General features: G+C 43.4%; 1 protein-coding gene across 2 annotated transcripts in view; it reads left to right on the top strand.

The window, feature by feature from the left end:
* LOC126548113 (uncharacterized) overlaps positions 1–26,553 on the top strand; it is a 117,163-nt gene that overhangs the window by 6,825 nt on the left and 83,785 nt on the right. For both annotated transcript variants that reach the window (XM_055063531.2, XM_055063530.2), the window contains exons 4-11: positions 1,596–1,660; positions 6,779–6,824; positions 12,133–12,191; positions 14,125–14,167; positions 14,248–14,297; positions 14,641–14,683; positions 16,801–16,850; positions 19,020–19,062. In XM_055063531.2, the coding sequence (XP_054919506.1) occupies positions 1,596–1,660; positions 6,779–6,824; positions 12,133–12,191; positions 14,125–14,167; positions 14,248–14,297; positions 14,641–14,683; positions 16,801–16,850; positions 19,020–19,062 (399 nt within the window). The remainder of the gene's footprint in view (positions 1–1,595; positions 1,661–6,778; positions 6,825–12,132; positions 12,192–14,124; positions 14,168–14,247; positions 14,298–14,640; positions 14,684–16,800; positions 16,851–19,019; positions 19,063–26,553) is intronic.

Genomic DNA, 26,553 nt, shown 5'->3' with positions numbered 1-26,553 from the left:
TAAAAGCTAACGTCACTCTGCTGCAGCATATCACAGAGAGCATCGGCAACATTTCAAAGCAGGAACGACGAAGCTTTCGTAAGGCAACATTCATGTGTCGCGTGAATACCTAACCTGATCCCTAACGTAGTCTTAACTCCGAGTTTTCAACCACCGTCTGTTCATTTCTTATGTGTAACCTTGACAAGTTCATGTTACGTAGGCATTGCACGAGTGAAAGTGCTTCTCACTTTAAGTTGCGCAGCTACGCAAGGCCATCCGTGCAGCTCTATTTCTTGCGTTGCTTTCACAAATCTCCCGCCTCCTGGGACGAGTCCCGCTATCACCTCCACTCCAATTTGGCATGCTTCATAATGACAGTGTTTGTTGCTTGGACAGACTACACTTGCATGACGTGAGATTGTGTAATGAAGACTGCACTGGGGAGACTTGATTAAGCGTGATTAAGTGAAACGAAGCCCTGTTTCATGTCACTAATCTAAACAAAAATAAGCACACGTGTTCACGAGCATGACGCCGCTGCACTGCCGATTTACTCGGAATGTGAACCACATAAGATGGGGCAAAATACCCAATAATGTGTCACGCTGAGGAGACACTAATGTCCATTGCATCACAAGCTTCACTATAATGGCACATTTCATTACTTATGTTCGTGAACATGACACTGTCATGCAACAAAATTTACAGTAAACAAGGCAAGAAGGCAAAATACACAATATGAGGGAAAGCACCTCAAAAAACAGCAAGCTACGAAGTAGTTCTAATGAAGTAGTTTAAAAATAGAAAAATGAACAAGGTTGACACATTAGTGAAAGAAAAGAGGAAAGTCATTTTTTTTTTTACGATTATCTATCTCATTGAGAAAAAGCAGTGAAAAAAAAAACTGCTGCTTGTTTGCATGGCTGAAGCCGTTAAGGAAGCAATTCAGCACATCACTTTATTGTCCCCACGGGCTGGGCATGTTGCGCGCTTACTTGCTTGTGAAAGCTTGTTCTTTTCCCTTGTGAAGAAGTGCAGATGGCATCTGAGAAAAAAATGCACAATTTCTGCCCTGGTGCCTAGTACACCGGCAGCCCTTCGAACAGCTAAGGAACAGCGCTGGGCAAGGACACATCAAACTTATTGCTTCGAACAACGACCGTGGTGTCAAAATCTTTTCGCACATTCTACGGGTTGAGAGTCAAAGGTAAAGCCGCTAGCTTCCTGTCGCGGTATTGCACGTCTCCACTTCTCCCGCTCATTGACGTCACTAGGCAAACAAAACAACGATACCTTTTCGCTCGTACCTCTGTAGCCGAAGCAACAACGTGGTACAAGTCAACAAATTATCTCTTGAAATGAGGAAAACTGACTGCCGATGCCGCCAGACTACTTGGGTGCCCAGCCGTAGAATAAAGAACCAACTGACGCAGCCTGCAGCTTTCGTCTAGCCCCCACCGTGCTCCCAGCACCGCCGCGTGGCAGCTGTGGCAACATAGCAAGCTCTCCCATAGCGTTACGGCGGAGTTTCATGACCAGAAAAGCATTGAAGGACTCTGGTCTTAGTAATAGTTGAATCGAAGTGCAGTTGTTGCTTTTTCAATACATTGCAGTCGGCAGACCTGCAGTCCTTGGAGGTTGACCTTTCTCAGGGTTCTTCGAGCATTGAGAGTTCAAAGTAAGTCATAACAAGTCATTTGCTTCCTGCAAATCTCTTGAGGTGCATCTTTTCTGCGTGTATTTACTAATATTTTTCAATATGCAGTGGTATGGTAGAAAAAAAATCAGAATCAAATTCTCACCCGCCGTTGTTGCTCAGTGGCTATGGTGTTAGGCTGCTGAGCACGAGGTCGCGGGATCGAATCCCGGCCACGGCGGCCGCATTTCGATGGGGGCGAAATGCGAAAACACCCGTGTGCTTAGATTTAGGTGCGTGTTAAAGAACCCCAGGTGGTCGAAATTTCCGGAGTCCTCCACTACGGCGTGCCTCATAATCAAAGTGGTTTTGGCACGTAAAGCCCCATAATTTAATTTAATTTTTTTTAGAATCAAATTCTCGGGTTTTATGTGTAAAAACCACTATACGATTATGAGGCGTGCCATAGTGAGGGACTCCAGATTAATTTTGACCACGTGGGGCTCTTTAACACTCACCCATGCACAGTACATGGGCGTTTATGCATTTTACTGCTGCGGCAAAGATAAAAAAAAGAGAGCTAGGCCAGATTTTAGCACTCCTAACTCTCTAAGTATGCCATAATATACTTAGAATGTGATGATAGTAAAGTCTCGACAGCTGCTTGCACGTGCATCATGGGCAACCTTGCACCCTCTCATTTATCAAAGTCATGATTCTGTACCTCATATTTCTTTTGTGATTTTGTGCACCCTGTGATGAAATCGCTTATGCTCAACAAACCTAGAGTTTTGTTAGATGCCTCTGAATTAGGTGAAGTCTACTTGTAAGGCTATAAAGAAATGCATTAATGAGATCGAACCTCAGTCATCCAGCAAGCAGCCCAGTGCTCTAACCATTAGGCCAGGATTGCAAGCATGCTTCTCACATGCCAAAGTCTCTCTTTGACACACCTGGTGCAAGCACCACAAACCAGTTTCTTGCATTATTTCCTCACGACAGCTAGCGCTTTCAGATGCTGTGTTAGATTGCATTGCTTTTAGGATCAGGCCACACTTTTTGCAAAAGGATACCTACAAAGCATGCGAGGTCTGCCTATAATGCTACCACATCGAAGAGTTTTATAACTATCTCTGCAGGAAGTGAACAAGATGGAAGACCACTAAGATGGAAACAAAGTGACCTACACTAGTCGAACAGCGGAAGCGTCAGCCTGGCGCCAATGTTTTGACAAGTTGACTTGTCTTCGTTAGGGCTCCTATGAAGACAAGCCAACTTGTTGCAATGTTTGTTGCAGAAACATGCCTTGTTTGACAGCTATTGATCAAGTCTGTAGGTTCTGGTGGCATAAAATGAGGTTTTATTAATTTTTTTTTATACAATATGTAGCATTGTCTTGGAAGACACGGCCATATGCATTGATCTCTATCTAGGCCATGCTACTGTAAAGGCAACAGCAACAATACAATTTTTAGTTAGGTGTCATAGTAAGAACACCACATTACTCAAAATCGTCGAAACTTTACTCACACTCAATGTGACCAACAATATCGAAAATTATTCTATGAGACCATAAATAGTGCACTAGGGATGTGCGCCAACTTTGACAAGAAAATAAAGTGAGCACATCACTTTGCACAATTTATAAGGCTACAAATACACTGAATAAGTAAATTGTTACTCTTTATGCATCAGTAAGCATAAAGGTGCAGTAAGCATCACATTGATTTGTTGCTTAATTAAAAAAAATTGTTTTATGGAATTGGAGCTCTGTAATGTCTTTTGGAAAAGCAGGGTTGGTTTTTCCATTCTTCAATAACCCCTTTAGTCACCAAAGGGGTATGTCAAATTGTGCTTACGGGCCTGTAGCACCAAGAAAAGTGGAAAAAAAAAAAGTTGGGATGAACAGGAAGGACACAATGCAAGCTCTTCAGTCCATTCCTATTGCATTTGCACTCTAAGCTTGTGGAGGCATCATGCAGACATTGCTGAACTGCATTCCATGTTAAGGTTCAAGTGACTTGAAGTTTCTCCAGAGGATTACTGATGCGGCACTGTCGACTTCTCCTTTTTTTTTTACTACAAAGGCAGAGTGAAACCCTCTAAACACTATAAAAAATACTGGCAAGTTTGAGAGTGCCCTAAATAAGTTACTAGAATACTTGCTTCTACAAATCAGTTTTGGTTTCTGTACCAAGGACGTGGATGGGTCATGATGTCATAATACAGTTAAACCTTGATATAACGAACTTCAATGTAAAGAAATTATCAATATAACGGAAAGCATTGAACATCTTATAACGAATTGTGTTTATACACAAATTCAATATAATGAAATTTTATTGCCGCGGCAAAGGAATACCGAGACAGTAAATGGAAACTCCAGTGGACACAGATGGTCAAGGGGTTGAATTACAAGCGGCAGCTTGCCAATACACCTCTCAAATCACGTGCCGCCGTCTGACCAAGAGGGATCGCCGAGCCGTGTCATGTTCCGTATAAAGTCCAAGTGCAATAAGATCCTATCGCACCCTGCACGAGTGGGTGTGCTTTGGGTGCTTGTGAAAGCATGCAAGGGTGAGCCGAGAAGAATGGTGGCTTGATGAGCCCTGTCTTGTGTCTCTTCGTGCGAGTAAGGGCAAGGGGTGGAGGCGAGGGAGCTCGTGGTAATCAAGCACATTGGAGGGGAGCGAGGGAGGAAGTGGGTGGCCAGTTACTGTACGTCTCCTTTTCCAGTGCAGCTGAGGGCATACGCAGCCCGCACACCCAATTTTAGAGGTAATCAGCTATGTGTGCAAACAGCGTGAATGTTGAGAACGTATTGCATTATGTGCGTTGTCTTTCAGTGTGTTTTAGGTCTGGAGGTTGCATAATCTTGAGTTTCGGAGATGCATTGAAGCGAGGGGCAGATCACGCATTCGCTCCCCGCTGCTGCCGCTTTTCATGATACCGTCGTCCTACCGTGGGCGCGGCGGGGGTGGAGGGATAAAAAAGCCTGGTTGGGTTTGCTACGTACCGCTGATGTGAAGATATGGTCGACACAGCATGAAACAGGATCTTTCGTTGCCGACTCCTAAATTCAACAAAATTAATTTTTTTTCTCATCCAAATTTTCTTTTCAGACTGCCCAGGAATGGGGGGGGGGGGGAATATTGCAGCCCCTACCGTGTTTAAAGAAATCCATCAGTGACTCTACTTATTTGCATAAAAGGTCAAATTTGAATGCAACAATATTTCGCTATATAAAGCAAATTGCCGCTTTTGCCAACTTTGTTATATGGAAGTTTAAATGTACATTGGCTCATTTTTTTCCTGTGATTGCTGCAGCTGCCACACGTGAGAGCAGCCAGAAGGCACTCGTGCAACACTTGTGTATATTTTGTGAGCGATGTCATCCTGACTAGCCTTATTGCTACATTATTACAGAGCATTGAGTGTCAAGACTCATGATAAAGTCGATAATGCCAGGGTGTCATTCCAAGACAAACTTTGGCATCAAATAAAAAAAGAAATGCAGATCTCATGCATCGTGGAGATCTAAGTAAGCGAAGCTTTCTGTGCTGTTTGCTCTGGCTGACGATAATTAGCAGTCATGTTGACGGCAAATGTTTAATTTCTTCAATGTTTAGCCCAATACAAGAGTGGTGGGTTAATGTTAAACATTACCTTGCGTGCACCAGTAGTGTTTCTCTGTAGTACACAAAACACACTGGGAAACGTGTTTGCTGGAGGCATTGTTGCTGCGCCATTGTTCATTACCTCTAAGAAGGTCAAGCATTGTCATTGCCTCACTTGGCACATTGCATCATGGCAGAAGTGTTAAACTTTAACTGAACTATGAGGCTGCATGTGCCAAAACCACAATCAGATTATGAGGCACGCTGTAGTGAAGGGCTACATTAATTTTAATGCCCTGGTGTTCTTTAATGTGCTTCTAAATTTAAGTGCATGAGCGTTTTTGTATTTTGCTCCCGTCGAAATGCGGCTGACGTGGCAGGGATCGAAGCTGGGACATCGAGCAATGCCATAGCTGAAAAGCTACCATGACGGGCACAGAAGTGTTAATTTGACTTGCGACCGCTTCCGTAGTGTCGCCTAGACCCTGTGGTGATTGAGTGCGACTTCGCATCTGCACGACCTACGCCAGTTGTGTGCTTGATAAATTTGCATGGTGTTTATTTTTCAGAAGTAGCAGAAACGTACTGTACCTTCAGTTTGCCTGCAACCACTGTTGTGTCTATAGTAGTAGCATTTCCTTGCCTTCTCACATTGCCTTTTCTTTTCCTTCTCCCGCCCTCCCCTCATGTATGGGAACTGCGAGTGAAAAGTGGTAAGGCTGTTATTCGCTCGTTTCGCGACTCTGTTAGTTCTACCCATTGTCTGACTCTTCCCCCTGCCGCCTCCCTACTATTCTATCTACCGCTACTCCTGACTCACACGTTAGTAGAAGGGTAAGTGCTACAGTTTCTGCGATGCTTTTTTGAGGAGTCACGGATTATTGCAGCTGTCAAGAGGCTAATGGGATGACGCCCAGGGAGCTCCAGAGGGCATTGTGCACATGGGATGGTATGGAAAAATCCAAACGAATTTCTCATGTCTCCTTTTTTCTCTGCCACTCTCCTTCCATGTATATACATGCTCTGAACCAGCCCCCAAAGCGACATGCAAAACAGCAGCAGCAGCAGTAGAAAAGTTGAAGGAAGAGGCAAAGGAAGCATCGCTTTAATATCTTATGTTTCCCAACCTTCATATTTGCTAAATGCCAAGAAGTGACTGGTGGAGTTTCTTCAACTTCAAAAATATGTCAGTAGCATGTAAGTTTGAGTTCCATGGTATAATTGGTGCAAAAGTTATACATAAGCAACAAACACACAGACATCTTTTTTGCACCAATTCTGTCATGGAATCAAAGCACCAAAGAACTTTTGCCAAACTTTTCTTTGAAGTTGGTGTTTGTCGTAAACATTGTTATATCCCCTTGTGCTGTTTAGATAATGTAGTAGTATGTTTGCGTTTCATAGTGAGAGAGGGCTTCTTCGAGTTAATTTTTCACTGAAATGCAATACTGAGGAATGTTGCCGTACACTTCTGACGTAGTCAGAAAGCTTTTTTCTTTGTTTTGTCTAGACTCATGCACATTTTCTTCTGTTGTCATTCTAGGATGGAGCAGACTGTTATTGGGGACTATGACTCAGCAATGGAATATGTGAGTGGCTTGGAAAGGCATTTTTGTTTGATCAACATCTTTATTTACTCGTTTTGCCAAGAAAGAAAATTTTGTGAATGATATGATTCAGGCCTTTGAGCATTGCTAATGGGACACTAAAGAGAAAAATAAGTTTACCTGTATTAGTAAACCATGCTTCTAGTACAGTCTATGCTTGCTACAACGGACCGTAATAATCCAGCGAAAAAGGTCAATACCAGGACCGTGCTATGTCATAACATGGCGGAACTTCAAATATACTGTTGTACAGTGACCGATTGATAATTCGGACTCAACAGGCACTGCCAAAAAGTGTGAATAATCAGTAGTTCAAAATATCAGATTCGCCCGAAAATAAGTTACTTTATTCCACAAATGGCCAAAATAGGTGTGCCATATTCTGAAATCGTCGCTTTCGTGGATACCATCGGCATATCTGAGCGGTGGCATTCTTGGTGCAGTGCCAAGTATGTGATCAACATTGCCCGTCGATGCGTCCACTGCTTGTCAAGCGAAATTTCGTGAAGAGTGAACATTGGAGAATATGGCCCAAGTTTGTCAACGCGTCACTGCGTGCAAATCCACTTGTTTTTCTTGTACAGTCCATGGCCGCAATTTTCTTGAAATGCCTTTTATGCTGTTCCTTTTTACACTTTTTGCACTTTGTCAGGGGTCAGAGTGATGCTCTGCACATCTTATCAATGGAATCAGTTGGTCGTGAACGGTGGATGATGAGAGTAGCATAAAATAGAGCGGAAGGCATCACTACAAAATTGCGGCCTGAAATTCGACCGTTGTCAGGCTGTCGCTGCAGTTAGATGAAAGTGCACTCAATACGTGCACTGAATCTTAATCACTGATAACTAGATTGACTAGTTTCGGTTTCTGGAAAGTGCTGGCAGCATGGCCGACAACCATGCCGGCGATGTATCAAAATGAAAATATCACTAGTTCTGCTCGACTCAGTTGCCACATTAACATACGTTTGCGAGAAACTAGCTTCCTGCACATACATTGCAAGAAGCTAGCTGCTAGCGTGTTCATTCTTTAAGAAACAGTGCATTTTTGTACATTTCTCAAGTGGCCAGAAATACAAGTTGCCTACAGTGCACTGTCACACACACACATCACTATGGCAAAGTATGCTGTGTGTGCACCATCTAGACAAAATTTCAGTGAAAATTTTCTGTTTTAGCTGATAGTTTGTTGTAGCCGGGTCCATTAAAAGCCTAATTTGTTGCAGTAGTATAAGCAGACTGAACTAAGTATGAATAATGATCTGTTATATCTGAAAGTATCTTGTATGCAGATCTACTATAGTAGGTGTGAACTGCGTATAAAGAAAGCCACTGTTATCGTGACAGGGAACCAGAAGAAAACAAAATGAAAAACAGATGTTGATGCCACCTTGAAGTTCCTACACCAGCTTGCTGTGATGTAAAATTTGACATCTGTTCAGGCCGAGTTAGAGGTATACTAAAGAGAAACACTGAATTAGTTTAGATGGATAAAGTATTCTTGAAGAACCCTAGTTTCATTGATTTCACTATAATAGGTTGAATATATGAAAAGAAAATGACTGTTCAAGTGTCATTCTTGAATTTCATGTCGCAACCACAAACCCGATATGCCACTGTGACATCACAGATCACAGACTATTTTTTTTGCATTTCTGCCTTTGTGGTTCAGTAAATGCTCCTGAAACTTTGTAAGTTCAGTCTTTGTCTCTTAAAATACAATGTAATTCACTTTTGCCAATAAAAAGTTAACTAGACCCGAGGAGGCAACATCAAAATCTGTTGTCACACCTAGCTGGTGAGGGAATTTCAAGGTGGCATCACCACCCGTCTCATTTTTCTGTATTCTCTGGCTTACCAAGTGTCTTTTCACAGTAATAGTGGATCTAATGGTATTGTGGATGGTTAGTTCACTAGCACAGCTCAAATCATTTTTCTTTTTGGTGTCCTTTAAATTTCTTATTGATAAATATGTACTGTATAGTATTCTGCAGGAGTCAAAAGCAAATTTTAGCAACTCTCAAAATTTTGATAAGTCACAGTGGCCAAAATATGGGAAAATACTTTGAAATCTGTGCTGTCATCCTGACGTATTTGTCCTGAGGTTGTGGCGTGACATCCTAAGGGCGACGTTTGATTTTCATTTTCTCTTCTAATAATCAGTAAATTACTGTCAAATGTATGGAAGAGAGTTCAGAAAGAACACATTATCAGTCTAAATTTAGGGTTTTTCTCTAGTATCCCTTTAAAGGGGCTCTGAAACACTTTTTATCGATGCCGAGAAATGTATTTGACGATAAACTAGGCTATTTCAGAAATATTTTGCAGCAAAAAGTACTGCAATGCGATTAGAATAAGTAGAGTTACTGGCAATGAAAGATCATGTTTGAACCTCTTTGCGGTGCTCCCGTTCCTTCTTCAATGCCTTGCACTGTGAAGGCTACGGCGGAGTGAGGCATGCCCACAATGCTTCGCCTATTGAACGTCACTGTGGCATGCAGTTCAAATTTGATTTTGGATGTTCACGTAGAAGCCACTACTTCTGGCTTTTGCGTCTGCGATGTGTCAAACTCGGAGGCTATCCCTCATGGTCGAGTTTATGGTGTCTCATCCCATTGATGTGCTACAATGTGCTGTACCCGCAGCTCTGTTTTCTTGCATCAAGGGGCTAGTAACACATTTCCTTACGCACTTATCTCTATGGCAGTTGCACAAGTTTTGAGGTTCAAACGAAACGTTGCCTTTACGTTCACTTGTGCAAGTACGTCAGCAGTTCCCATATCAAGTAATTGATGGATACCACACTACGGCCTCGCATTGAAAGGATTCCTAACGTAACAGGCTTTGACTACGATGGTGACACACCTCAAAGGTGTGCAACAAGTTGGATGCTGGCACTCGAGCCAACCCGCTATGCACCTGGAGCCATGTCACCCACAGAGACCCCTTAGTATACACAGGTGTCCTCAGCAAGCTGTCATGGCAGCCTGCAGTGGTCGCGGTATGTACGCCGCGTATCAGATGCAGCTACGTGTGACTGTATGCAATACTTGCCACGTGCACGAGCACTGCCAATAGCTCAATATGAAGTGATGTTTGCCAAGGCATCTAGCCGGGAGTAGCCAGGAGTGAGTGCACACTGGCAAGCGTCCGTCTGGTCCGATTTTAAGTTTCGCTTGATTTGAGGCTAATTGAGCGTTCAAAACTAATCGAAATCGACAAGGCCTCGTTGGAAAAGAGAGTGATTGAGAAAAAGGCGACTTCGCGCTCTGCTTGTAAGTTCCACACGCTGTACACAACTCCAAAATTTGGCGGAGATGTTCACAGCAGCATATGCTATCCACGGACTGTTTCTTCACCAACCCCGAGGGGTGGCTCAGGACCCCTTTAATGGTGGATAGCACAAACAGAATGGATTCCTGTCTCCTTGTTCATTTGCTTGTGAAATCCACTATTACTGTCTGGCAACTGGCCTATTGTTATATTCTATGGTCAGCGGAGAGTCCATGTTCATTGGGCAACAGAATCAGGGATGTAACAGTCTTGCCCCCTCCCCGCCCCTCCTATGCTTACTGGTAGAAGGTCACTGCCACTCTCATCTTGAATGCTGTACAGCATAAGGCACAAACCCTTTGTAAATATACTTTCAGCCCAGATTCTGTGCTTTTTCTGATGAATTGCTTCTTGACTCCACAAACATACGTGCATTAAAGCTGGTTCAAACTTGATACAACACAAAGCTTATGCAGTGAAAAAAATAGATAAAAGGCAATGAATTGTTAGGCAAGCTAGTGTTAAATAACTGCAACTTCAAAATATTAGCTTTATGGAAGGAATAGGGCTTTTTGTTAACTGTAGTCTTTGTGTTTGTAAGTGTTGTAGCTGCCATATTTCTGCATGTATAACCTGCACCAAAAATGAAAACTTTAGCAGTAAAGTAGGAGTGTGCGTTATATGTGAATTTCGCCTTGAAGTAAGGCTCATGGCAGTGCTGTCCCTGCTGCCATGAAGCCACGCCTCAAGGCAAGGTTCTCTGCCATTCAAAGTTTGTTATCTCCGAGGAAACCCCACCCTCTCTCCACGGTTTCATGTTGAATCACTGTTGGGATTTTTGGCTCAGTCGCATTTGCTTCGCCACCGTTGCCCATGTAAGGGCTGCTCTGTTCACGCATGTAGCTGTAAACTGAGCTGATTCATGTCGCATATCTGATTCATCCATGATCACGTCCGTCATGTGAATCCAGCTTTATCAGCATGCTGAAGACGAGGGAACAGAGCTGATGGCCGAAAATACGACGTGGACGAGTCGTGCATTCACAAATAGAGTTGGTTTTTTCAAAGAATAAAGTGGTGTTGTATGCAGTTACTTCTGTGGGTTATACACATATTTTTAATATTTCTGGGCTGTTGTAATTGTGGGTGTGTGGTATACGTAGAAAACTACGGTATTAATGAGGAAACCATGGCTGCGGTAGTCTAGCGTTTTAGCTAAGGCAGGGTCAGCCAGAAGGTTAGGCAAGGTTGGACCATTAATGATTAGTCACATTCCACAATCTGTAGCACTCTTAACAAGTAACCCATTTGGTGTGTTGGTTCTGAACTTGCTATAGGAACGGTCCAGTGGTACAAAGTTAGATGCAGGAAAACTGGTTGCTGCTCCTCTCCTCTTCATGTCTTTTGTCCTGTTGTACTGTTCCTATAATGCATTCAAATCACACATTGTTGACTGCTTATTACAGACACAGTTTAAGTGGTTTCATAAGCTGCCATGGCAAAATCTTGCAACTCACTAGCTCACATTGTGATAGCTCATGCACCATTGTATGTTGCAGCCATTGCATTTCATTCTTAGTCAACAGCACAGAGACTTTCCCCGAGGCAGAACAGCATGCACTTGTCTGTCAGTTCAGCTGTAGCCTTGTTTATTTTTACAATGACTCTGCATTGCATTGGAATTGGTGGTCCACTGTGGTGGCACCACACTCCCAGACATTTTATTCCCGTTTATATTAAATAATGGACAACTTTTGCCATTTTCTGCTGCTTCTTTGTGTCTGCATGACATGCTATGAAGGGAAGTTGGCGTGACCTTAACAGTACCCTTTAGACAATCGCCAACTGATTGAGAAACTGGCTCCCTCTAAGTGACACCTCCCTTTGGCATCACCAGGCAGGCATTGGAAAAATAGAGAAGGCTGTGGCTTGGCCATACTACTGTGTTTATTTCAGTGTCAGCACATTTCTTTTTGCTGCCATTCATTTTGGGTGGCTTACAAGCAGTGTTCTTTCAGATTGAAGACTTTCTGGAGCATGAAAAAAGCACATTGCTTGGTGCACACCCCTTCAAGTTGTGAGTGGTCTTTGATCTACTTTGAGTTGCTTGGGTGGTCACATTAAGGTACTTGGCGTCATCGGGAGTTGTAGCATGGCCACTGCGGGATAAAGGTCTTATTTGTTTGCTTAAAGGGCCCCTGAAACGGTTTGGATAAATTTTGTAGACGCGTAAGGTACAGCTTAAGTAGAACATTCGCACCACAATTTAAGTGAATCGTTACGTATTAATGGAGCTACAAGCGATTACAAGTTACCCTCCTCCCTTGCCATGCTTTTCGCCCTCAACTTGTTCGCTGAGCGATTGGGGCTAATCCTTCACTGCCTTCACTGGTTCTGCATCATGATGCGACGTCACATCGTCCACTTCCGGTTGTTTTGGAGCCTGCCCCCGCCTGCGTGAAACCTTTCCGCTAGCCGCTTGGCCGTTGACCCCAAGCGAGAGCTATCGAAGCAGCGTGCGTTGCGATCATTCTGTCATAGCGCCGAACGTGTCTGGCATTCCGGTAATCACACACTAGCTGAACGTTTCGGCGGAACGGTGGAGGCATAAACTCAAGCTGATGAAAGAACTTTAGTGTAGACGTACGTGAGCTGCCTGATCGGTCTTCACGGTCCAGCCACCTGTTGGTGCAGAGCTTAACCAGCCAAAGAAAGAGCTAATATTGCTCTAAACAAGTGTAAAACATTTGAAACATTTACAAAAACAATGTGTTAACGATTACACTCCTGCGAAAAATTTACACCAGCAGCAAAGACCCTCCGGAAATCTCTGGAGGGGGCTCGGGCCCCGGAGCCCCCCCCCCATAGTCGGCGTCTATGGCAAGGCCATCAAAACGCGCAGCTAGGCGCCAGTGTCTGTAGGGCCAGCGTATAGTAAAGGAACATGCATAAATTATAATGGACCCTTTAAAGTGGTAAAGGGACCGACAACCGTATTCTTGCTCACAATGATAGGAACAAGTGTAATTTTATGTCTTCAGTATGGAATCGGCGCTGAAACATACACTAAAATGGTGCAGGGTGGCTCTCTGCACTGAAACATGTCATTAGGGCTTGAAAACCGTGTCCAATTCTAAATAACTGTATAGGCCTCTGTTTGTTTCACAAACACAAAAATGTCTATTTCCTGATATTGCAAATGAAGTCTATTTCCCTGTATACTTGCTATTCATAAATAGCTTTATTGAAAACTGGTGCTGCCCATGCGCAAGAAAGCGAATCCATTAATTGACTGAGCGTTGACATGGTTGAATTTGAGTAGTGGGAACAGATCTTGAAGGCTATGCTTTTTCTCTCTCAAGCACCGAAATTTCAAACTCTGAAACACGTCATGGCTGCCATGATAATTCTTGACCACTTTTCTTTTGCCGGCAGGAAGTTTTGCAAAACAGAAAACGTCTGTGACATCTCTACAGTAATAAAAAGTTGTGGCTGTTTTTATGAAAGTGACTGCAGCGTTAAATACAAGAGCTATTCTGCCGCCTAACCAGAATGTTTCTGTCACGCGCTGTTGCCACTGAGATCAGTTATCACTGTTGCTGCCACCCATACACAGTAAGTAGAGGAGATTTTGCAGATCGAAAAAATGTTTTAGAAATTTCCAGATGCTTCCTAATTAAACTGCTGTGAGTATAGAAATTTCAGAGTGTAGGCTTTTCATTGCGCCAAGAAAAGATGCGGCTGCTGTTCCCTTTAAACTTAGACATAGGGAAGCATTTGAAAAGGCTCAAATGCAACTAATTAACTGCACTGCTAATTAACTGCATTGTGAAACCTTTGCAATTCTTAGTTCCAAAGGGTGTGAGAAGTCCTTTATACAGCTTTACTGTCTTTGATGCACAAGTTGCTTATATTTGCATACATCTTCAAAGCTTTTAATGAGGCTGGATGTGCAAATTGACTATGACTATCAGCATGTGCAGTTATTTTTTCTCGTTATCCATGTGCAGGAAACCAGATTTGGCTGTTGGTGCCGCAGAGCAGACTACTTCAGTGAGTGTCAAGTGGGCTTTGAAAATGTGACTTGTAAACTTCAACAAGCAAGTCTTCTTCTTCTTTTTTTTTTTTTACAGATGTCTCCTTCGCAGCTCAAGACAGCTTCTCATGAAATGCCGGATACAATGTAAATTTTCCAATTATATCTTGCATAGGCACTAAGAAAGGCAAATGCATTTAAGGGCAACAGAGGATTAGTTGCAGCGATTTTGAGGCCAGGAAATTTGCATGTATAGAGTGAGTTTGACCTGTGCAGGACAGGGTAGTTGGTGACTCCTGAGAGAGACCATTGTCTTCAATGGACTTGTGTTGGTGCTGTTGAGATGCAGAGGAGTCTCTTATACCGCTTCACTGTATTTTATGTACAACTTACTTGAATTTTATATCTTTGAAGCTCGGCAAAATGTGCAAAATGGCAACAATGACCATCAGTCAGCACATGCAGTTATTTTTGCTTCATCTCTGTGCAGGAAACCAGACATGGCGTTTGGTGATGCTGAGCAGACTATTTTGGTGAGGGGCTTTCAAAATATGACCCACAAATAACAGTGTGTGGATATGAATTGAAAACGTATACTTACCTTCAAATATCAAATAATATGCATATGCATTTCTTAGCAAGTATGGTTGCTTTAAGATGTTGGAACTTCACATATATACTGTCAAAGGTAAGGAATTGACTAGTAATTCATTAAAGTATATGCTTGTTTACTCAACTCATGTTATTTTTGTAAATGAGTAATTCACACTATCTGCCTGGTCTCTTCAACCTCTGCTTATTGTACTGCATGAAATGCCCATAAACTGAGAGGCGTTCGGTCCTGCACTAGTTGTCACTCATCACACTTGCTGTCAAACAATAAACTCTGGATGGTGCATTGTGCTGCAAAAGTTACAAATTAACGAAGAAAAACTGTGCTTGCACCCAACCAAAACAAAGTGGTGCTGTACTGTTTTCCATGACCATTGCTTAGAAAACAATCGCAAGAGCACAGGTTTTTTTTGCTTCTTTTTTTTACTTTATAATTTTGCTCCACATGCTAGCAGCACCTCTGCAGTGCAGTTTGTGTAACAAGCTCCTTCTGTTGTTTTCCTCAAGTGTTTTTCTTCAACCCACTCACTGTTGGCCAAGTACTGCATTTTACCAAGTAAAGCAACTATAAAAAATAATACAAGCTGTGAAAAAGAAGGTGCTTCTGATTGCAAAAAAAAAAAAGAGTTTTCATTGTAACTTCAAGTAAGTGTACATAATGCAGCCGTACTCGTTTATGATAATGTCTTTTAGCATACCGTGATGCGTGCAGGTTTCGTGGTAATGCCCTTTGCCCGTGAGGTCTGTATACATTCAGTGTCCCACTCGGGTATGTATTGCGGTGGCGGATCGCCCATCGGTCTATGCTGAAATGCTGTAACATGCGTGTAATATGCTGCGCTGAGGCACGACATGGGCATTTGGCAGTGAGCTGCCATGTTTGCATAGTGAGGCTACATGGATGGTTGTCGCTGTTGAGGATCGGCCCATTGAACTAAGACTTACAGAAAGATTCGTTTGTGCAATCGCCCTTATCGCTGTTTGTTGCACATTAAGTGTACCCTCACTGAACCTCTTTGATCTGTCATCCCAAACTGTCTAGGGCTGCTCAGGATGCTACATTTGCAACGCTAATTGACTGAAAGCACCACTTCAGGCAGTCCAGGTTTGTCAGGGACGGATAATCGAAGATTTCTACTTTTCGTAAGCCCGTTGAGAGGCTGACTTTTCCGCAACAATTCAAAGTCGGGCGGCTGGGCACACTTTAGGAGTTAAATTCTGCCAGCAGCACGAAATCGTCGCAAAATTCATTACAAAATTGGACACATATTCTGAGATTAGATAGAAACAAACACTAAGAGCGGTGTCTCCTCCCCCACAGCCAGCAATATACTTGATTTGTTTCAAATATTTGTATCCTACAGAATATTATGTTGAATTCCAATGGCGGAGTCGGAGCAGCCGACGGACTCCGCGAGCGAGCACTTGACTCTGGCGTAGAGCAATGCCTCCGAATCCGCGAGTGGAACACAGCCTGCGCCGCTGGAGCAAGGCGGAAGCGGAATTTCTATCACCGAGTTACCCAGGATACCTTGCGTGTTGTCATTTCCTTCCGCTGTTTGCTCCCAGCACCTCCGCACCGGTCACTTGTCTCTTCAGCGCCGTTCACTTGTTGTTTTTTTAAAAGTGCGGAATGAATATCTCATCAAGCGTGCAGCAGCCTTTGCTTCCTCGCGAGTCGTGAACGGTGGCGCCTCCCAGCAGACAAACATGGTAAAGGAAATACATCACGCAGAGTTCCGGTCCACTCCGCCGATTTTGGCGGAGCATCTTTTTCTGCTCCGCGGAGTGACTCCCGCTCTGAATCCACTCAGATTCTCTCATTGGAACACCTTACTCCCGCCCTCACTTTGTCATTGGAACAAACTTGCTCCGACTCCGCCATTGGAATTCAACATTAGACAATTTCTAAATTTCTAGTTTTTGAGTCAAATGCAAATATTAAAAATATAATATTCGGTAGTATTAAAAATTCTCGAATATTTGCACAGCTTTGCTCACAAACTTCAACATGGGAATCTTTTTTTTTTTCTTTCAGATGTCTGTTTCTTCACAGCTCGAGTATTCAGATGAAATGCATGGAACAGTGTAAGTTTTTCAATTGTGTTCAGTATAAGCACTAATGCGGGTGTCACACGGTGTGTTTTCAATTGCGATCGAGTCCAATCAGGATTAAATTTCCCAGTCGAAATTGGCTCCTTTTCGCAAGTTACCAGAGGGAGCCAATCTCGGTCGAGAAATTCAATCCGGATCGGCCTTGATCGCGGTCAGAAGTGGGCATGTGACACCGATATAAGAAAGGCAAATGCAGAGAAAGGCAACAAAGTGTAAGATGTAGTGATGAGACCAGGAAATTTGCTTGTATAAAGTGGGATTGCTCATGACCTTGAGCAATGCCATAGCCGCATAGCTACCATGGCGGACACAGGAGTGTTGATTTGACATGTGACCACTTCCGTAGTGTCGCCTAGACTCTACGGTGCACTTTAATGTGACTGTGCTTCTGCACGCCCTGCATAAGTTGTCTGCTTGGCAAATTTGCATGGTGTTTATTTTTCAGAAATAGCAGCAATGTGCCGTACTGTAACTTGAACTTAAATTTATCCTGTTTGCCTGCAACCGTTGTCGTGTCTATAGTAGTAGTGTTTCTTTACCTTCTAAAGTCACTTTTTCCCTCCCCCCCTCGCCTCCTTGTATGGGAACTGCGACCAAAGAGTGGCAAGACTGCTATTCACTTGTTTCGCGACTGTGTCGGTTCTACCCATTCTCTGCCTCCTCTACCATTCTATCTAGCTTCCCTCTGGACTTGCACGTTAGTAGAAAGGTAAGCGCTGCAATGTCTGCAGTGCTTTTGCAGGGGCGTTGCAGATAATTACAGCTGTCAAGAGGTTAATGTGGCAACACCCAGGGAGCTCCAGAGGGCATTTGACACATTCGACACAGGGCAAAGGTCCAAATAAGCTTCTTGCGTCGCCGCCTTCTCTGCCGCGTCCTGTCATGTATACACACGCTCTGAACCACCCCCCGACGCAGTGTGCCCGACAGCAGCAGCAGCAGTGGGAAAGTGTGAGGAAGGCGCAAAGAAATCTTCACTTTAAAACAAAACTTATCTCTTGAGTTAGAGACGCCCTACCATTCACAAGCAACATCATCGATCACATGCACTTATCATGAAGGCACATGGAGGAAGGGAAAGGTGGGCACGAGTGTAGGGCTGCTATGCGCTTGAAATGTGGCTCTGGCCATTGCTGAAACGGCACTTTCGAAGTGAAGAAGTTAGAGCACACAACTTTCTTAAGAATGCTTTATGGAAAAGCGTTCCACTGTACAGCGAAGCCTTTTGGAATGTGATTTTGCTGTGGTATCGTCAAGTTGGCGTGTTATGGCTGAAAATTTAGATAAATGCAACTCGCTGCACATGTTACTGAGCTTGTTTATCTTGTTTGCCACGCTCGTGTTTCCTTTCCTCTCGGTCCTCTCACCGTTATCTTTCAATTTTGAGTTTTTGCGCTACTAAGATTATGTTGTTTATCTTAGTTGCACTGCTGCCGTTTTGCTGTTTGCAGCTGGTGTGAGCGAGCATTGCTTCTCCTAGCACTCTTCCTTGGCCAAATTGCTCAACCTTTTGTCTGTATGCACACGTTTACAGTTCCTGCCATTCTTGCGCCCTGCCCCCTGCAAACTGGAAAGCTAAAATAGAGATTAGAGAGGTTTGTAGTCATACTACCATCATGATGCTGTAGTAGTCTCTGTTGTCATTCCAGTTTCATCTAATTTTCATCACGCCATCATTTTCACACAGTCGGTTGTCATCCAATTTCCATCATGCTGTCATCATCACACCGTTGTCATCATTACTTCATCATCATATGTGGGATTCGCATGTTTCGGCACCACAACATTATTTTGAGCTAAATTTTTTCTGGTAAAAATGGGATTGTTTCCTGGTGTAATGGGCTTCCTCCTTCTGTTAGCTCTCTTGCGTCTCTCAAAGGCAATTTTCCCATTTTTATATGCGTCTGTAGATGCTCCAAGAACCTGTTTTCCTGCTACAAAAACGTCCTCCAAAATGGCCTTGGCCAATCAAATCATTGTGTTGGTGATATAGAGAAGTCCTTTATACAACTTCACTGTCTCTCTCTTACAAGTTGCTTGGGTTTGCATACATCTTGAAGCTTTTAATGAGGCAGGATGTGTGAATTGACAGTAATGGCCATTAGCGCATGCAGTTATTTTTGCTTCATCATCCATGTGCAGGAAACCAGACTTGCCTGTTGGTGATACAGAGCAGACTGCTTTGGTGAGTGCCAAATAGGCTTTGAAAATATATTTCACAAACTTCAACAAGCAAGTCTTTAAATGCAAAACATTCTTGCTTAGTTCGACCCAGTTTTCTGTAATGGCTATGGCCAATTTTGTGGGCCAACTCTGCATATAGTGCAGCATTGAAATATGAGCTGTTTCTGTTAGTATGTGCCGCTCTTCAATGAACCTCTTTCATGTCTTCTTGGGTATGTGCCATTGGGGCCACAGAGTATTTCAGTGAGCCTCTTTGTGTCAAAGCGAACCCAAACAGAAAACCATAACTGAACCCCAATTTTGTGCAGAACTGAACCCGAACCCGAACCGAACCTAGAGTGAAAAAAATAAAAATAAATAAATAATGGTTACTAGTTCAACATGAAACAGTTCAAACATATAAGGTGACCATGAGTGCTTAATAATTTGCACAATTTTTCGAGTGACTACTCCTTCAGTTGGTGCACCCTACAAGCAGATTGCTACTACTCACCGAATTGCTTTGTGTGTGAGAACTGGGATAGATGATGGGTGTATGCTGGTAACTACAGCCACCTCGGCAGAGACGCTTGCACTTCTGAAGTCAGCCATACCACTAATGTCCCGTGGTCGAAAAGTTGTTTCAGGGGCTTCGCGAAAGAAGAATTTCTGTTGACACGCCTAATTTGGCTGTTAGGTCAACTTGTTACTAAATGTAGATAAACGTGGACAGCGGAAAAGATGATGTCCTCGAGGAGAGATGTTAACAAGTTCAGCTGCATGACTTATTGTAACCATAACAGTGCAGTCACTAATGATTGCAGTTAGCTTCTCAGTGAGCGGCAACTACGGCTGTGAAATCTGTTTTGTTACGTGCCCCGATTCAACATACATTTAGTTCTTAGCCAAGCAGAGTACAACATTATTTGTGGGGCACAATGCGCATGCTTTTTACTTCATTGTCTGCCCTTAGCCAGCGCAAGACTACACCACTTGCAGATGCATAAAAATGATCGATGCAGAGTTCAGTGCAAACTGTCCTTGTTCATCATTCAGAAGCATCAGTGTTCTCACCTGCTTCTCAAATAGCAGAAAACTGAGCAAGATGTCAAATGCTGGCTTCTTTCATTGCTACAGACTTAGAAGATTGAAGTTGTAATTCATGTAATACAATGTGAATTCAGGGCTGTCTTCGACACCATGATCACATGCCTCAGTTTGCTCACCACCGGTCCTGTAGTAAAATCCTGAAGTAAAATGAAAATAACTGATTCTGCAGCTGTCAAAGGAACAATGTTGAAGCTGCACAGACCTCACACTGATGCAGGGATTCTCACTAATTACCTCTTTCCTTAATGTGTACGTACTTGCAAATTTCCCTTTATCTGTGTAATTCATAAATTTCTACCATTTCTTGATTAAACATGCGCATGTAGCATGTGGACAAGTCAATAGTATTATGCAGTATGTCGTCATGGGGCAGGCTAAAATGTACTGTGCTGAACTGGTTTGCAAGCTGTTATACACTTTTATTTCACTGAGTCAGAGCTGAACCAGAAGGAAATTGGAGCGTGTTGAACATGAATCAAACCAAGCCAGTATTTTTTCGGTTCGACACCCTGATGTAAACTACAATAAACAACATGTGCTGCACTCCACATCAGTTCGCAACATGTCACACAAGTATGAACCGTCACCCAAGTTGGCAAAAGCATTACCCAGTGACCCAAGAGCAGCACAGCTAGCACCACTGGGTATGCCCCACTGGGTATGTGCCACTAGGTACGCGTCCGTATATAGATACATATACAGTCAACTTCCGGTTTTACTGACTCCAGGCAACCGCGAAAACGTCCGAAAAATTAGGCTGTCTGAAAAAATAAATGCATGCAAGAAACACACCATCCTCTATGGAGCGAAAAAGTACAGAATTTTCGGCGTCCACCACTCACCCGCCGTCCAAGAGCTGGCTGTTCACTACCAATCTACTCTATCCAGATATTCGCTGCCCAGCAAACACAGTCATCGGAATAGGTTGCGTGGACCAATGAGAGCGTGGAGAGTGTGGACCAATGAGAGCGTAGCAGAACCGTTGGCTTCTGTCAGTGTCGTGAGTTGAGGTCGTCTGGCCACAGTGACTCCTCGCGTGCTGTGTCGTCGGCACAGACAGTGGCTTTCTCCCGCTCTTGCTTGCTTCGAGTGACGGATACGCGGTGGCGCTTCACGCTGGATGTTCTGCCGCGCAAAATTCGTCACAAAAGATTGCTCCATGGAGGCTAGCCTTTGTAGCTATTTCTCAGGTGGCGAAAGTCGAGAACAGAGTAGCAGACCACTGCATCTGTGCCAATGCATCATTAAGATGGCTCAGAAAAGTGCTTTCGATTTTTAAAAAAATGCCCGGGTGCTATCAAAGTATAGTGGCTTAAAAATTTGTGAGTGCACTTTTGTACAGTGTTCTGTTTAGGGATGCTTAGGATTATTAGTATTGCATCACTTTAGCCTTTAATCAATTAATTACATTCAATGTAGGGTTTTACATTGATTAATTGATTAAATGAAATTTTTGCCTGGCACTTTTTGAAAGATTGAAACACAGTTATCTACATTTATAGGACCCTATTTTAATGTTTGAGAGGTGAAACTAAGTTTGAAACACAAGTGTATAAATGAATACTAGATAAAGTATAAGCATTAACTTGTTAAAGACTAAATATAGCTGGCACTGGGGACTTCTGAAAATATAAACAATATATGCTGTAATATGGCGCTTACTGCAGAATTAAATAAGATACATGGCATTAGTGAATCCCTGTACAGCACAGTTAAACAAGAAATAAGAAAAATGGAAAAATTGAAAGGTGAAGTCTAACTAAAATATTCCAGAAATTGCAATATGCACGGGGGAAAATGAAATTGCTAGTTTGGGATATTAAACCATATGATCTTTTCTACAGAGAAAAGGAATGTCAATTTGCTGGGATGTTTGGGTCAAACCAACACTTTTGAATGGCCACACAACCAGCATGGGATAATAGATGCTTGGAAGCTATAGATTTGCTGGAATCGACACGAACTCCATTGCTATTTCAAATACATGCTCCAGACCAACGCGCATGCTGTGCCACCTCTTTAGCGGACTGGGAGTAGCACGACGATCGACTGGGTTGCTACAGTATCTCCTGAATTGTGAGGGCATTTCAACCCTGTGGCTTTGTGTGGCGTGGTTGCGTGTGCGGTGTGGGGGAAGAGAGGGGAAGCACTCTGCTCGGCATCAATTGTGACTTGGTTAAAACAGTCGACCGTCACTCTGCCACAGCCGCACAGTCACTGCTCATATGCCACCCTTCTAGCACAATCTCAAAATTTTCGCACCACTCCCACCAAACTCTAGAAAACAATTCATCGAAAAAGTCTAATCAATTTGGTTGATTAAATGAAAGATTTAAATCAACGAAGGCTAATTGTGTTGTGGGATACATTTAATAGATTAATAATTTATCAGTATTACTGATCCTAGTGCTTGTACACACTAATGTCTGCTTGAATTTTGACTAGAGTTACGTCATCACTGTACACTGATGGCAACGTCATCAGCTCTTGTGTCAATTCAGAGCTTATCAGCAGTGCAGGCGCTGGCTCTTCATTGCCAGTGTCGGCGCCATCATTTGACAGACAACTTTATTGCCATTGAATGCTGCACAGAGGTTGAGTTCATTGTCACTGTCGGCGAATCATGCAAATGTTACCTCAGCATAATTCACAACTACCAGCAACGTGTAGGTCGATTATTACAAAGTCCATGGAAATGGACTAATCAGACATACTGTTGTTATCTTTGGATGAGATCGCTGGCTCAATATGCATAATCAAAGGCCATCCTTGAAGCTTCCACTTGAAAGTTTCTTGAGCTTGCCTCAAAGGAGCTTACGCCTAAAATATATTCAGCTTTCTTCTTTAAAATCATGTCATGATTGAAAAACCATTGCTAGTTGTAGATTACGACATAAATTCCTAAGATGCTCCTGAGTTACACTTCTGGAGCTTTCTCTTCAACTTATTTTCATTTTTCACCATCCAGGTGATGTTGAAAGACCAGGGCACCATGCGTGTGAAATTAATGTCTGTTGTGCTGTAGGTGATCTCAAAGAATGGAAGCATTTGATTTACGTAACTTATGGCATTGCTTTAGCCTTCAGACTGCTGCAGCCATTTTCACATGTTGAACATGTTATAGCGGCTAATTTTGTACTGCCCAAAACCTTATGCCAGGGTATCCACCAACTGGGACAACCGGGAATTCTCAGGGATCTTGAGCAGTCTGGAAAAACTCGGGGAGAATTCAGGGAATTTGTGCCTCTATCAGGAAAAATTTGCTGTAATTTTATTGAAAGTGTTGAAAGTCGCGCTGATGCTGGCTTGAGTAACAGACAGTAATCGTAATGAATCGCCTTTGATGCCCTGTCATCGGCTGGAGGAGTTGCCAGTGTACCACCACATACCCCATAGAGTCAATGTATCGGAACGTCTGAAATTTTGGACGCAAGAACTCTTTGCCGTCCGATTTTCCGGACGTTTTTCCGTGACTGTAGATCCAAAACGGCCACCACCGCTGCCATTTTGATTAACTCGCTGCCTCGAACCGGCGCTCTCGCACGCAGATCCGCTGGCAGCCATAGCCACCACTGCGGCAACGCTAGGCCCCTAGCTGCGTTGACATTCGCTATGAAGCTTCTTGCCATTGGGTGTCGTGTTTTTTATTGAAAGAATTCGCTGCTGTCAGCAATGGCACGGGCTTCACCTTTGTGGTCCTTGCGATTGGCTTAGAAGCTCGGAGAGCACGGTGCGTTGCATAATGCCGGTTCCCGAAAGTGAGCTTCGCCTCTGTACAGAAATCTTACGTGGTGAAGCATTCGCAAAAGTATTGCAGTGAAGCATAACAAGTGTGGGAAGGGGCTATTGCCACGGGGCATATTATGTATTCCTTAACCCTTTCGCTGTCGGGCCTTTCTGGCCGTGACGCCCCCCCCCCCCCCCCCCCCCCCAGTGTCTGCTTGGTTTCAGGGAACGTGCATAACAGGGAATGAACATAGCAATTTACTTTTGATTATTATTGGTATAGTCAATGCAATATGTACATTTCAGTGTTCTACAGCTGTTGTTAGTAAACATCATCATCGTCACCAGCCTGACTATAACATCCGTTCAACATCCGAATCTGACGATGCGGAACTCACCTCTTCCTCGCATGAGACTGTCCGAGTCCGAATCCGAGCTCGGCTCGTATTCTGAATCAGAATTGAGCCACCGCTCCAATGAGCAGACGAAGGTCCACGCGCTCAGCCATCCGAAAGTAACCGCGCGCAGGGAGGATGCGCTTTCAGTCGCCCGCACAACGGAGAGAAATGGGGCGTTGCGTGATCAGGAAGACAGAGGGAGATGGAAAAAGGTTAAAACAAAGTTCGAGGGGCTTTACGTTTACTGCTGCAAGTCGGAAGCGAGGGTGCGGCGAGAGAGCGAAAACAGCAATCGAGTCACTCTTTTCGGAGAGGCAACGGCGCGGCGCGTGCCTCTGAACTTGACGTGCCGTAGCAGACACACCAACAGAAGAAAAATAAAAACCTTCAAACCAGCGGAGATGGCAGAACAACCCTTGAACCCATAACCACACGCGTGCGACGCAGGGTACAGCGAACGCGGAGCCACCGCGCCACTTAGCAAAGAGAGAGGGGCGAGTGGCAGTCGCACCGTACTCTTCAATACATGCACTAACACAGGTCGAGGCGAAAATACGAACTTGTAGAAAGAGTCAACACATGGCGTGGCCAGTCCGGGAGCGCCAGCTTTGCACTGAGGCTCGAAATTTTGAATGCACGATAGAGAACGTACCGGTACGTCAATGACACTGTGAGGGGGAAGCGCAAAGACGTACCGGTACGTCCGTGACAGCGAAAGGGTTAATTATACATGCGTGCACCCGGTATTTCCTGTCACAATATGAGCACCGATATGCCTAATACATGTACCGACAGGCCTTCAGAGCGTTTTCGAATGTGCGTGTGGTGGTTTGAGCCCTTAAGGGCAGTAAATGACATGCATTTATTTTTTCCAACTGGCCGATTTTTTGGATGTTGTTGCGGCCCCTAGGGAGTTTGAAAAATTGGACGTAGACTGTGCAACTGACCAAGAAGATGCTTCAAATGGTCTGTGGGGCGAACGAGTGGCGGAAGGAGGACAAGAACAGAAAGGACCTACACATTGAGGAATGAACGGGAAAGGAAGCATGCTACCGCTATTTTGAAGGAGCTGGAGCTCAAAAAACAAAAGAGTTGGCTGATTCTGAGATGCAGGTGTCCCTCATCAAAACCAAAATAAACTCTTTAAAGCAGTGAAACACAACACTGAGGTGTCGTGCTTGGGCTGAGAGTATGTCAGGACAGTTGAGGTCGACTTACGAGCTGTTGAGAGGGAGTTTCAATTGTGACAAAGTTCGGGCCTCATACCATTGAGCTTGCTATCAGCTGATAGAAATAGCTCATATTCGAAAATATTTGCTTCTGTATGCATCTAGTTTTTATTCATATTTGAGAATGGCCGACTCTATTTGCAATTTTTTTCGAAGGCATTTTATATGCTGTGCATTTTACTGACCCCTTCCTTCTATTCCATTTTTGAAGAACATAAACACTACTGCTTAGTATTCAAATTGGATTTAGTCGTTTTTTGTTTAAATGTTTTTCATATGCTTACTAGAGAGTGACAGCATGGGCAATATGGTTTCAGCCCTTACTGACATAAAACATAGTTCTGCGTCACTCACAGAATTTTGGAAAGGCACTCATGGAAAACCTGAAAAACTCAGGGAATTTGGAAATATCAACTTGATAGACTCCCTGTTATGCCCTTACTTTTCTGTGGTGTACCCCTGTTAATTGAAGTGGACTCATCTTTGTTTTCATTTATAAAATAGTATAAGCTAGTTTGTAAAGCAATATTTTTGTCAGTTTATTATGGATAGACAGATTCTGTATTGTAATCTATAATTTATGATTGCATACACAGCATTCGAGGTGCAAAAACATGGTCAAGTCAAAATCTTCATATGTGTGTGTTTTTTTGTTGGCTGTTCAGTTCTTAGCACTGCCGTCCAGTGGTTACGTAAAGGATTATAACTACACAGCTCTTAATAGAGCCGTATACAGGTACACTTGTGGCTTTATGTGTTGAATTCTATATTTGGAACTTGCTTGGCAATCACAGTTAGGTGTCCATTCATTTGTTTTGACATCAATAGAATGAAATGCTTAGATTTGCTAATACAAGTCATTCATAGTGACAGTTATAGCTTATGTTACCTTGAAAGTAATAGCATCTGGTTGCTCAGTAATGAAGGTATGGAACATGATTTGCGGGAGAACATGATGATGACAATGGAACCCCACAAAAACCATCTGAGACGGAGAGGAAGGTTTACCACAATAATTGAAGCTTGTTACTCTAAATAATATGATTCTTT

The sequence above is a fragment of the Dermacentor andersoni genome, chromosome 1 (assembly GCF_023375885.2).
Source record: "Dermacentor andersoni chromosome 1, qqDerAnde1_hic_scaffold, whole genome shotgun sequence".
NCBI classification, from domain to species: Eukaryota; Metazoa; Arthropoda; class Arachnida; order Ixodida; family Ixodidae; genus Dermacentor; species Dermacentor andersoni.
The sequence above is the reverse complement of the archived record's forward strand: the minus strand, read 5'-3'. Positions and strand labels throughout refer to the sequence as shown.